Raw genomic sequence first — 13,345 nt, 5'->3', positions numbered from 1 at the left:
AACTTTTTCTACATATACAGAGGAGTCCGACCAGTGAAGACTGAGCAGTAGGAGAGAGGTGTGACATTCAGGGCATTTATGACATTAGAACAAGTATGGCATTCTTTAATAAGCATTTATCAAACCTTTCAATTGTGACACTCAAGTATCATTCCTGTTTCCCGAGGGTCAGTCCAACACCGACATCACCTCTTCTGCTAGCTATGTGCTAATGACGGAGGGCGGGAGGAGGAGGAGTGGCAGCCACATTACTTCAGAGGAATTTCATATTTCTAAAACTTTTCTTTTTCTTCTCTGTTCCTTCCTTTCTCCCCTTCTTCCTCTTTACAACCCTCCCTCTCTCTTTCCCCCTCTCTTTTCTCTCCGTTTTTATGACAGAGTGTTATATGTCCTATTTTGGCCTTAAACTCCCTATGTCATTGAGGATGACTCTTAACATCTGATATTTCTGATTTTACCTTTTTGATTGCTGGGATTATAAGCATGCACCACCATGCTTACTTTATTTGATGCTGAGGATCGAAACCAGGCTTTGTGCATGCTAGGTAAGCAAGCATTCTACCAATTTGTGTTATATCCCTAGCCTGCCCCCATCACACACATTATATATATATGTAATATTATACATATGTAATATATATATATTATAAAAGTATGTGTGTATATATGTATATGTGTATATGTATATGTGTGTATATATATATATATCCATGGAGGTCAGAGGATAACTTGTGGGAGTCTGTTCTCTCCATCTAATACATGGGTCTCATTCAGGAATTCAATTCAGGTCATTCTGCTTGGCTGCAGGTGCTCTAACTTGCTGACCCATCTCACTGACCAATTTTATATTTCTATAATATAAAAAAAACTATTCAGCAACATAAAACTTGAAAATCTTATTCTATTGACTAGAAACATATCTGACATGAAGATCAGTGGAAAAAATAAAAAAAAAGAATATATTACCCTGCTTCTTTCCTCTGTATATCTAAAATAATATGCGCTATTGACAAATTACATACTCCCAAAGGGAAAATACTGACAAGGTTTTTTAAATACGAAAAGGGAAATTAACGAAGGCTGGTTTTTGTTCACATAGCAGCTTCTGCAACAAAGTGATAATAGTTCCAGGGACATGGCTTATTAGTCTCTGGTGACCACACAACTCACGTTGAGTGCACAGGAGATAATGTTTTCTCTATGGCTGATCAATTACTGCAAAATAGTTTATGCAAAAGAAACAAAAACTTCCCCATAGGCTTCTTCACCACATCATTTGTGATATGATGTAAGAATGCAGAAACATGATCATGAGAACTGCAGAGCAAAGGTGTACTTCTCAGAGAGTTACATTCAGCTGGGCAGCTGTCTGAAGGCTTCTAAACAGTGAAAACAACAAAATTACAAATTACTCAGGACTCAGAGTCTACTTACTATGTTCTTTCTGCCCATTAAGTGTTCTTATCAAACAGGACTGACTGCCTAGCTTAACTTAATGTGGTTTGCCAAGACCCAGAAGCCCAATCCTCCAGGGCTCTGTCAGACCACGGGAAGGGAATTCCAGACTTAATGGCCCTCTGTGGAAAATGCCTCATCTCTTATAGCTCAAATCTTGAGAGCAAGTGTTTGCCAGGTGATCTCATTTGCCACGAGGTGAGACAACTACTATGGTTACTGACAACCAGAGGCATCAAAGGCATAGCACCTGGTCCTTGGCGTCTGTTCACACAGGTGAATAGTGCTAAGGGACAGTAGAGGCAAACATCCTACAGACGGATGTAGAAGATGAGGAATCAGGTTGTATCCCTGCTGCTGGAGGTCATTAATATGAAAATATTAAAATTAGAAAATATCAAAAAGAACGTTTTGGGATTGTTTTTCCAAATAGGGTCTCCCTATGTAGCTCCGGATGCTCTGGAACTCACTACGTAGACCAGGCTGGTCCTCAGACTCACAGAGATCCACCTGCCTCTGCCTCCTAAGTGCATTAGCGATTAAAGGCATGCACCATTATGCCTGATGAATAGAAACAATTAGTGCGACTGGTGTGATTAGTTAAATTATAGTCATGAGTTTTCTGAATATCTAAATACGTTGAGTTAAGTAGTACTGTTCAGCGACAATGAGTAATAATGAGTTTGGCTCATAGACAAATAGATGTGAGTCAACCAAATTTAATGTGCGTGTCCATACATGTGGAGTGGAACTGAGGCTGTCAGACCTCTGGGATCCTGCCTGCTTCGAGTACATTGGGTGGATAGCATGGGAGAAAAGCTCTGCAGACAGATGGTCTGTCAAAGAGCCCATATTCTTCACCATTGTGCCACAGAACTGAGAGACTTGAGATGATTCGGCACGGCAGGTGTCCAAGCACCTAAGAAGTGCTTGCTGAATGCCATTTCTGTTATGATTGTCATTAAACATCTAAGACAGAAAAGACAAACATGAAAGAGGGAGGCCTAGGCTTTTCTTCTCGGGAGTATACAAAGTTGTGGAAGGAAATGACATGAACGTGAATATGACTGGAACCAGATGCGGCTGATATAGCTCGACACACAGTATATACAGAAACGGGAGGAGAGAAAGAATAATCCTGAAGGACTCACAGTTTAAAATAAAAAAGGCAGATAACTCCATGGTGCAAGGTTTGGACTGTAGGACAGCAGAAATGAAACTGATTCTTAGGAAGCCTCGTGGCTAGGAATTAAGGAAAGAAGTCTTTCTACTGAGGCACCTGGTAGCCTGTCTTGTCTGGATATACAGCACTGCTGGACTACGGCAGAGTAAACCCTATGTATGGGTCTCAGCCCTGCCACACAGTATTCTTTGCCTCAATAGTAGGAAGCCTCTGTTTGGGTTCCTCTCCATCCCAAATGGTCCCCAAGGAGGCACAAACACAGGAGAGACTCTAAGGGCTTACAGAGATTGCACCCCTGGGACCAACTAAGTGAGACCCACAGTTCCTACAGGAAGGTTTTTTTTTTGTAGGATTGTTGTCGAGGCCCACATGGTGGAAAAGCTACCTTCCAAAGTCAGGCTTTATTAAAAATCAAGATTAGTAACAGCATATTTTCCATTTGGTTTTTAATTGCACAAAACAGCAAGAATCCAAAGAAATCCAGTTAAATGCTGAGCTTCCTTGCTGCATCTTTAACTGTTTCCTGTGAACTTTCTCCACACAGCTCTGGGAGATTATAAATACTTATGGCTTTGCCTTGTGCTTTCTGCTCTCCTGAGGGTGTTCGGTTGGAATGAAACCCTGCAATTTCTTTGTTTCCCTGTTCTTTAGTGTGGATGTCATGCACTGGGTTTGTTTGAGTAACATTTAACACTTGGAGTCTGTCTGGGTAATTACTGCCTTTGCCTCATGATACATACTCCCAAAGAAATGCAAGACGAAAGCACTCCGCAATGACTGTTGGAACAGAATGAGGAGTGCCGTAAGACACGATGGCTTACATATCCTGTTGAAGTTTAAGAAGATATAAGAATCACTGCAACAGGCTGCGTGATTCATATACTCATAGCAGGATATAAAACCCATGAATCCAGAGAACTGATGGGGCCTACAGGCTGCTGGGTTCTTCACACGGTGACTGCTTTTTCAGCCATGAAATAAACAAGTGAGGGGATGCATCATTTACACAGCAAATTTCAAAGATTTCCATAGAAAGTCCAGCCATTTGCAGGAAGAGTGATCGAGAAAACAATGCATGCTATTGTAGATAAAAAGGGAGTGAGACTTAGAATATCAGTGAGCAGAAGTTTTGCTGCTACCATCAGGGCTAACTAGTATTAAAATTTCACATGCAACTAGATAATCAGAGTCTGAAAAAACAAAAAACAAAAAACCAAACAGGCTTTCTTCCTTAAATAGAACGTCACTAAAATGATGGCTTACTTTCTCTCCTCTCTCTGGAACTGTGAATCAGGTCCTTGTAGCTTTGTTCTGACTCTGAAAACATCTTTCTAGATCACAGATATCTGTAGGAATGGCTATGTATTTTTAAAATACCTTGTCCTGCAAGCATCCAAAACACCACACCTAGCCCAGCTGCGATCAAATTCCCTAGACTGTCTTTCCTATTGTTCCCTTTTCCTTTGTTCTGCCCAGTGAAGTGACCTGCCTTACTTTCCACTGCTCCTAGCCCTTAACTGTGTAAGCCATTTTTTAAAGCACACATTTAGATTTAATCAAGTACCTTCTGCATATATGGCCTTGATCCAAAGAAGTAAATTTAATCAAAATAATCTTACCATGCTGAGTTGGCAAGATAGTTTCATTATATCATCAAGTCAGCCAGGTCATTATTTACTCTCTGCCCACCTTATTTCTCAGAGGAGTTTAGGTTAAAGTGGAAAAGAATATATATATATATATATATATATATATATATATATATATGCAAAATATATACATATACATCCACACATTGCTTTATAAATTTATATAACTATATATTCAATGATAAAGTATTTTCCTCCCAATACCCTCTTCTTTTCTTCTTCTCAAACATATGTAAAGATCAAGGAATTTGAGCATTATCACGCTGTTCTTTTAATTCACACCCAGACAAAGAGTGTCTCAGTAATGGAGACACATCCTGACAGTTGTTCACTTTCTTCACTATTGGCTCTCTTAATTTTTGGTCCTGACCAACACCCCCCGAGTTTTTCTTTGGTATCCTCATCATTACACACAATGAATCCATCTTGATCTCCTCAATTTACAGATGCTCTACTTGACACCTCTAGCTACCTGTTCAAACCAGTCTCGTGGCATGCATGCCTGTGTGGAACAAATATCCAATGAGCGTTCCCTTGGGCTGGCTAGTACACCCATACTCAAGGATAGCACTAGAATGTGGACTTGCCACTCTTTCCCTCCATGATCTTTGTGACTTCTGTAGGGTGCTGTGGAAAGGTTACACGTTTAGTGGCCACCAGGGATCTACTAGTGACCTCGTGACCTCAAACATCTATTTTTTTCATCTGAATGGAGATACTGGAATAAAGGTGTCAGGTCCACCCTAGGCGATGAGGCCACACCGGTGGGGATCCAGACCTTCTTTCAGCCAGAGCAGCTTAACTTCAGTTAGTGTTATATTTTCTTTTTCTTACTATCCCAAATCTTAGACAACTTAATTAGTTTTTAACACAAGGTGGCAATAAATACAGTATTTAGTATTAGATTTAGATTTAGCATTCCACCTACCACTTTCCCCCCTTGGTAAAAATGTTCTCAATTCCCCTCTGCTGAGAGCACCTCTATGTCATGCTTCTTTTAAGCCTGCTTGCCCCTTCTCCTCTGAGAGCTCCAGTTACAGCACTTCAGGACTGGGAGTAACAGCTACTGAGGGTGCATCATTTCAAATTATCACATTGATAATCTCAGCCTGCATACGTCTCCTTGCTCCTTCATATCCAAGGACCTCCACTGGTATCTGCTTTGCGTATCTCAAAGGGAAGCTTGATCATACTGTGACCCATGATGTCATCATGATCTTTCCCTCCAGATCTGTTTGTTTCTCTTTGTAGGGCACCCAAACTAATGAATGATGCTTGATTCTTTTCTGTGAGTTATGCCATAGAAGTAACGGTATTCCTTACTGTTTGCTGCCTCAGTGCTGTACTAAAAACCCTGCTCACAGTGTATCTTAAGTGCTTGGGATTAGCTTCCTAAAGGTCAAAGTAACAGCCCTCTGTCAAGTCAGTTTGCTACAGGCCATCAGATGAACCTTTTAATAGAGAGCTGGCTAATTCTTCACCCTGCCTTGCACCTCTCCCATCTTTCAGTGACTTCCCACTGCTCTTGGGATCAAGGCTCAAAACTCCTTAGCACATCCTATCAGCTTCTCCTCACCTCTTTCAGCTTCATTTTACACCAGGCCCTGGTGCCTGCAGCGTCTCCTACCTAACTGCTATGCCCCTCTTTTTCTGGCTGACTCCTTCATTGTTGAGAATTCAGTTTTTGCTTGAGAAAACTTGTCCTCCAACTACATAAGGCACCGTGTCGTATGATTTGTGATACACCACGCATTTGTCTGGATATGCCTTAATGTTTGTTAGCTTGTCTCTCCCAAGGGGTCAGAAAACTCCCCAAAGACTAGGACCTTGACTGTTTTTGCTAGCGCTGTATCTCTGACATTGAACACACCGCCTAGCACACATTTGTATCTTGAAAATCTGTGATGCCTAAAGATCATGAGTTTCAGTGCTTTTTCTCTTGTCCCTGGTTCTCTAAAATCTTTTAAAATACTATATAGCCTTATGAAAACTGATTTTTTAATGTTGCAGGTTATAGATGGAATGGACTTCCTTTAATACTATTTACTCAGTAAACACTTCCTGCTATATGAGAAGCACTCTGCATAGTATAAAGTATAATGGAGACAACACACTTCTTGATTTCAAAGGACTGAAGATGAACACAGGGTAAGCGATGTAAGAAAGTGCAGGTGACATATTAAATTTTCCCAGAAGGAGATCATAGGCTATTTGAGTGAAGTAAGAGGAAAGGAAGAAAGAGCTTCAGAGTAGGGATCTGATAAGGCACAGAGTCTCAGCAGGTAACTGAGAAATCACTGGGATGCTGGGAACATTAGTACCTGGGTGGTGAGTAAGAATGCTACAAGAGCAAAAGTTATTAGAGTGAAAAGACTTGGAGGTGATGCATGGTATGTGTGTGTGTGTGTGTGTGTGTGTGTGTGTGTACCAGTTCCAGAGTCTCTTCTAAGGATTCTTAAGCTTCTGTAGAAATTTGTGGTAAAAGATACCACGACAGGCCATGATAAGAACAATGTACTCTCACGCACTGTATAATCATGAATATTACTTCTGGTTGAATGCACCAATAGCCACTTTTTGTGGGACATTAACAAAAAAGTCAAGTGCAAGGTATAATTTAGAAAACTATAGCAAAGCAACAAGACCCAAGCAACAGGGAGCACCTTGAAGGTGTGAGACACGTGTGGATATGACCTACCTTGTGTTCTGGAAGGTACTCTAGCTGCAGTGTGTGTGTGTGTGTGTGTGTGTGTGTGTGTGTGTGTGAGACCTAATGAGCAGAAGCGGAAACATGGTGATGATCTGAAGGTATGGACTCAAACATGCACTGAAAAGAGGGTAGCAGGGAATCAGACGGGGCAGAACGAGCATGTTCAGAAGACTGACTCACTAGGCCCTGTTTCCTCTCATGTGAGGAGGTTCAGAGGGCTCTAAGAAGGCAGGGATCCTAGGGTGAAGACGCTCCTACAGTCCAGAGGTGACCAGTAATATCAATGGACTCAGGAAATGCAGAAGAGAATCACTCTAGGTTGGAGGCGATGTGCATGTTCTCATAGAAACTGATTTGTGGAGGTAGACAGGAGGTGACTGGAAATATAAGCTTGTAGGTAAAAATAAGAGCAACAATAGCAGAATGAATTCACATTTAAATAGTACTTAAAGCATCCAAACTTCTCCCCTAAGATTATCTGCGTTAACTTTATACGAACAGATTCTTCTTTATAATATTGTACTAATCATATTATTAAATATTAGTAATTCTGGTAAATGATGCTACCACATACTAATAAGTACTTCTACTCTATAATTGAGGAAATGAAGCCACAAGGAGTCTACTTATGTAGGCCAAGATGAGACAATTAACGGGGGAGTCAGAGTTCCAGGGCAGGTCTGAGGTTAGATTTTAACCATGATTCCACACCGTCCTTCACGTATGAATGCTGTTGGAATCACCTGTATGCAGCTAAGCCAAAAAAAAAAAAAAAAAAAAAAAGTCTCAAGAATTCATAGAGTAAGTTTAAAAGGAGACTAATGAAGCCCAAGGAAACCAGCATTTAGTTCAGAGAGAAGTGTACAAAAAGGAGTCTAGGATCTTTCCTATGCACACAAGGAACACATGTTAAATGCTATGCGAGTATGAAGACATCAAATAAGATATAGACATGGAACTGAACTCAGGCAGCACAAAGGAAGGAAGAGTATAACGCATCAACACATTAACTGTGTTTCCCAATATGCAGAGAATCATGAATGTACTGGAAGAGACCTCTGCAGTATATGGTGAGACAGAAACACGATTCTGTGAGTGGGAGGAGTCTGAGATATATCGTTCCCAGGAAAGAGGGAAGGAACATTGAGAATCAAGGAAGAGGTGCTGGGAGAGCCAAGAGCATAGAGGAGCAGGAAGCCATTGGGAGAATGTGGGAAGCAGCTCCACTCTCCCCATTACAAAGTGGCACTTGGCATAGGCATTGCTTGAGAGAAAAGACAACTCCATATATGGAGTTGTATGTGCTGAGAGGTGTGGTTACCGGATCACCCCACCTCGTGTGATTGAGAGTGGCCAATTAGTGACTTCGTGGCAGCTGCTGATAGGATCAAGGCAATGCATATAAGGGGCTTCGGGAGCTGGGGAAGGGAGAGAAGAGAAGAGAAAGAGAGAGGAAGCGTGCTGTACAGGGATAGCTGAATAAACCGCTTGAAGAAGAACACGGTTGCCATTGTCTTATTCCACGGGTCGGACGTGGGTAGCGACAGGAGAAAACCAGACAGAAGTTACAAACCCAACTCTAGCTGCCCTGGAACAAGAGGAGACCCCTACTGTAAGCATCAAACTAGCCCAGAGAGTCTAGGAAGCCCAATTATAGGAGTTGTTCCAGTCAGAGGACAACCTCAGTCTTACAAGCTTGAAAGCCAGTGCAGAGATTTGCCATCCACTGATTCCTGCATCATGACCTGGCTTCATGGGAGAGACTCCTGGCACTGGCATCATCTCTAGAATGCTGTATCAGGGAGCCATCTGACAGTGGGCTTACTATTGTTGGTCAAACCATGGTGCTGTGACATCACCATGCCTGAATGCCTGATGCTGGGCATCATGATGGAGATAGATTCTGTCTTGTTTTGGTTTGTTTTGAGACATGGTTTTATCTGCATTTTCCTGGCTGTCCTAGAACTCACTCTGTTGACCAGGCTGCCCTTGAATTCAAGTTATCTGCTCAATGAATCAGGAAATCACATAAACAATAAGTTTAATAAGGAGACAGAAACAATAAAAAGACACTCTAAAATAAAAATCTATAAAGGCTGAATCAGAAAAAAAAAGTTCAACAGAGAACTTTCTCAGTAGAGGACAAAAAGAAATTATGAAACCACAAAAAGCCCAAGTCACCTGAAGTTAGTATCCAATCAGAGTACAAAGGAAGAGTGCAGGAAATGCAGGGACTCTTACTCTTCTTCCTGACTGCAGGCAGTGTGAGCAGAGCCTCACTGTCCCTGACAAGGACAAACCCTAGCCTCTCACACTGTCAGTCCAGAGAAACCCTTCTTCCCGTAAGTTCCCGTCCATAGATATGGTCAGGATATCATGAGGTAGTATCCTAAAGCCATTTGGTGTAGTGGTTGTTTCCTACCCTGAGACCTGTTACCAGAGATTTCGACACATACACACAAAGGCGAAAGACATCAACTGTAACCTTGCCACCCAGTATAACTTCTGCTAACTCTGGTGACTTTCAAAAACAAAACAAATACCTATGCTTGTAGCCATGCCTCTCTGAACATGCTAAGACTTTATCTATGCTACCTGTGGCCAGTTGCATCTAAGTCACATAACTGCTAAACGGCAAAGCTGATTATTCTTTATTTTCACGTATTACAATGAAGTGGCATTAAGTCTATCAAAGGGATTCCAAGCAATGTGCAGCAAGTTTTTGGAGTGAAGTCCAGATATAACCCTGCCTGCCTGTGTTTAAGGCTAGATTTTCAGCTCTAGGGATGGCATCATAACGAAGAAGTTAAGTTCAAAAACAGGATCCTCAAAGCTCTGGAAGTAAAACCCATAGCATGAACGTGATATAAAGTATTCCTGAAAAGAACTGTTTTCCCAAAGGAAACTGCCAAGAAATGACATAATTCTTCACATATTCAATCAAACCAATCCACCTCTACCTTGTTGGCATAATGTCCATTTTCTTGTTTGACGTTGTGCGCACGTGTGTGTGTGTGTGTGTGTGTGTGTGAGCGCGTGCGCATGTGTGTACGTATACACATGGATGTATGTATTTTCTTAGTTTGTACTGTAAGGATTGAATGCTGGCTTTATATATGCCAGGCAGGCACTCTGACACTGAATTATACCCCAACTCGCATTTATTTATTTATTTTTTAACTACAATTTCATACTCAGGTATTTAGAAATATAAGAGATATATTTAAAAATTCTCATTGGAAGGTTATGTCTTAATTTCACTTGCAAAGGTGAATAAATGATACATTACCTTTGAAACCAGCATCGCAATGATTTCTTTCACGGTATTGTCAATCAAATCATCTATTTTTGAATGGTACTGTTGCTAGGTTTTAAAAGACAAAATGCATTAGTGGCTACAGACATGAATTCTTTGTTGTAAGTCACAACTGCTCTAAAGCTAGTAGTTATGGCATATCAAATTTACTTAAAATGATCATTTTGAACATTAAAAGAACAAAGCCGAGACAACGATCCATCCAGTCAACACTTTTTACATTGCGGTTGGAAAATTTTCCCATGTGCACTGCTGAGTTAAGCAGCTAATGGGGTTATTACAGGGCTGAATTGAGTTCTTATCCTTATTCAGGCAGAGGAATGTGAAGGGTACCTTTTGTCTTCTCCTCTGTAATGAAGGTGGCCCTGTATTTTTTTCTAAAGGGTTGGTTTAGCCAGAGAAGCAAAAAGACTCGAAAAAGATTTAATTAATACAGCATTTCATGTCTGACAACTCTCATTCATAAGTTATTTTAAATGTGCTCTAGAAATAAAATGCAACTCCCAATTGTTCTCCCTAAAAGGACTTTTTTGTTAGGCCGGGAGCAGGAGTGTATACAATTCTTACAACATGCTCAAGCAAGGGCAAAATTAAAATTTCATCAACAAAAGGGTAGCAAATTAATAGGTCATAAGAGGTGTAATGAAACGGCATTACTCCCCAAAGCCTTATTGCTGCTTCCTCATGAACAAGGCATCTTTAAATAAATTAGAGAGAGAGAGAGAGAGAGAGAGAGAGAGAGAAGCATTTAAGATAACCCTGAAGGAGTCCTGCTTTTGCTTTTTTAGAGAGATTACTAGATGCTTCAGTTCTTAAGTTAGCAGAAGACTTGGCTTCCATGACATATGCAGGTACATCTATTTAAACAGCAATTCTTTCTTTGGAAGCATTTATCTGACAGCAGATTGTCCCCAATGGCCACTTCACAGAAAATGTGACTTGTAAAGACTAACCTTATCCCGATGACTCAAGGCTTCTAGGAACAGGGAGCACAGTGCACTGACTAAAAGTCCTCAGGGCAGGGTAAACACTAGGCCAGCTTCACAGCTGTCGGCTGAATGGTTCCCTAAGGTCTACGTTTTTGAAAGCTATTTTTGCTTTCTTATGAAAACATGTCTCAAAGTTTCCACACAGAACAAAACATCAACTCATGCTTTGGAATACTTGGGAATGATCCTCACGTCCTCAAGGGCTCTAATAGTTAGAGTGGTCATCATGTACTTGTGTAAATAATGAAGCATAATGTAGGAACTTCCAAATCAATCTCTCTCTCTCTCTCTCTCTCTCTCTCTCTCTCTCTCTCTCTCTCTCTCTCTCCCCCCTCTCTCTCCCTTTCTCTGTGTGTACCTGTGTGTGTGTGAGAGAGAGAGAGACAGACAGACAGACAGACACACAGAGAAAGAGAGAGAGAGAGAGAGAGAGAGAGAGAGAGAGAGAGAGAGAGAGAAGAGCACCTGCCTGTATGTATGTGTATTGACATTGGTCTCAAATTACCAGTATGCACATGACCACTGAGCTTTCTGGCTGTGTACCACTTGTCTGGTTCACTTAAAGCCTGAGATTTTGTTCCCCAGAGAGCAAAGGGAATGGACATAGTGGGTGAATTTATACGGCAGGAGAGTTGGAATTTTTGTTTTGGGCTTGAGAATGGGACAACAAAGAAAAGCAAAGTTGAAGCAGAACCAGTGAAGACTGGTTGGTAGTCAAGACCTATTGAAAGAGGTAATGCTCTGGGCCATAGACATACTTCAGCCCAGTGTAACAGTTTCAGAATTCAGACTAGATGATTTGTAAGGTGAGACCCAACAGATAACCCTTGCAAAGGGCCTCCCAGATCCTGCTAAAGCAGCCCAAATAACGAGGTGGTGAAGGAGCTATCGCTGATGAGCTCTGCCTCTCCCCTTTCATGTCCCCTGTTCCAGACCTGTATCTCACAGTACAGAGGAATGGAATGGCAGTCACGGCCACACTGGGAAGTCGAACTAGAAAGAGACACAGAAGATAGGCATGCATCTCCCTGCATCCCACTAAAATGAAAAGCACTCTACATCATGGGGGTGCTATTGAGATATCTAGATTCTCAAAGGTGTTCTTAAATATGCCTTGGCCATATTAAGGCTTTGGCCGCCATAGTTTAACCTTTTAAACATTAAAAATGATTTTATTAATTACTTTTATGTATATGGGTGTTTTGTCGATATGTATGCCTGTGCACTGCTTTCATGCTTGGGGCTGCAAGAAGCTAGCCGAGGGAGGGCATGGAGCCTCTAGCACAGTGGTTCTCGATCTGTGGGTTGCGACCCCTTGGGTATAGAATGATCCTTTCACAGGGTTACCTAAGACCATCAGAAAACACAGATGTTTACACTACTATTCATAAAATAACAAAGTTACAGTTGTAAAGTAGCAACAAGAATAATTTTATGGTTGGGGTCATCACAACATGAACAACTGTATTTTTTTTTTTTAATGAACAACTGTATTAAAGGATTGCAACATTATGAAGGTCGAGAACCCCTGCTCTAGAAGTATAGCCAATGCTTAACCCCTGAGCCATCTCTGAAGCTTCCATATTTTGACTTTAAGGAAACAAAATATCCTCAGAATGCTATTACATGTAAGACAATAGAGGTCTACATATTAAATTTTTGCATTGGATTTTTGCATTGGCAATTTTAAAATCAGTGATCGCCACTAAAGAAGCCATTTATATTATTTTATTGAAAGGCTCAGAAAATCAATGGATCTTAGTAGTTAAGAAATTCTGATAATGTACAACCCTAGGCTGTTAATGTTCTTTGATTCCTGATCTAGACATAGGAAAGGAACAGAAAAGAAAGGAGTACAGTTAGAAATGGATTATAAGAATGAATAAAATTAAATTGAAAAAAAAAAAACAAATGGATTAAGGAGAATCTATCATTAATGTATTTCTCCAAAGGCAAACAAATATGGGGGGTCACTAGATTTACACAATATGGGAGTTTGTTACTATAAATTCATCCCAACATCTTGGACACATGAGCCAAGAT

The 13,345-nt window shown here is 40.9% G+C and overlaps 1 protein-coding gene across 9 annotated transcripts in view; it reads right to left on the bottom strand.

Moving 5' to 3' along the window:
* Positions 1 to 13,345, bottom strand: part of Cadps2 (calcium dependent secretion activator 2) — a 499,527-nt gene that overhangs the window by 40,508 nt on the left and 445,674 nt on the right. For all 9 annotated transcript variants that reach the window (XM_076913647.1, XM_076913648.1, XM_076913651.1 and 6 more), the window contains one exon: positions 10,287 to 10,361. In XM_076913647.1, coding sequence (XP_076769762.1) covers positions 10,287 to 10,361 — 75 coding nt within the window. The remainder of the gene's footprint in view (positions 1 to 10,286; positions 10,362 to 13,345) is intronic.

This window comes from Arvicanthis niloticus, chromosome 15, assembly GCF_011762505.2.
Source record: "Arvicanthis niloticus isolate mArvNil1 chromosome 15, mArvNil1.pat.X, whole genome shotgun sequence".
NCBI classification, from domain to species: Eukaryota; Metazoa; Chordata; class Mammalia; order Rodentia; family Muridae; genus Arvicanthis; species Arvicanthis niloticus.
Note: the sequence above shows the minus strand (reverse complement) of the source record. Positions and strands in the feature narration are given on the sequence as shown.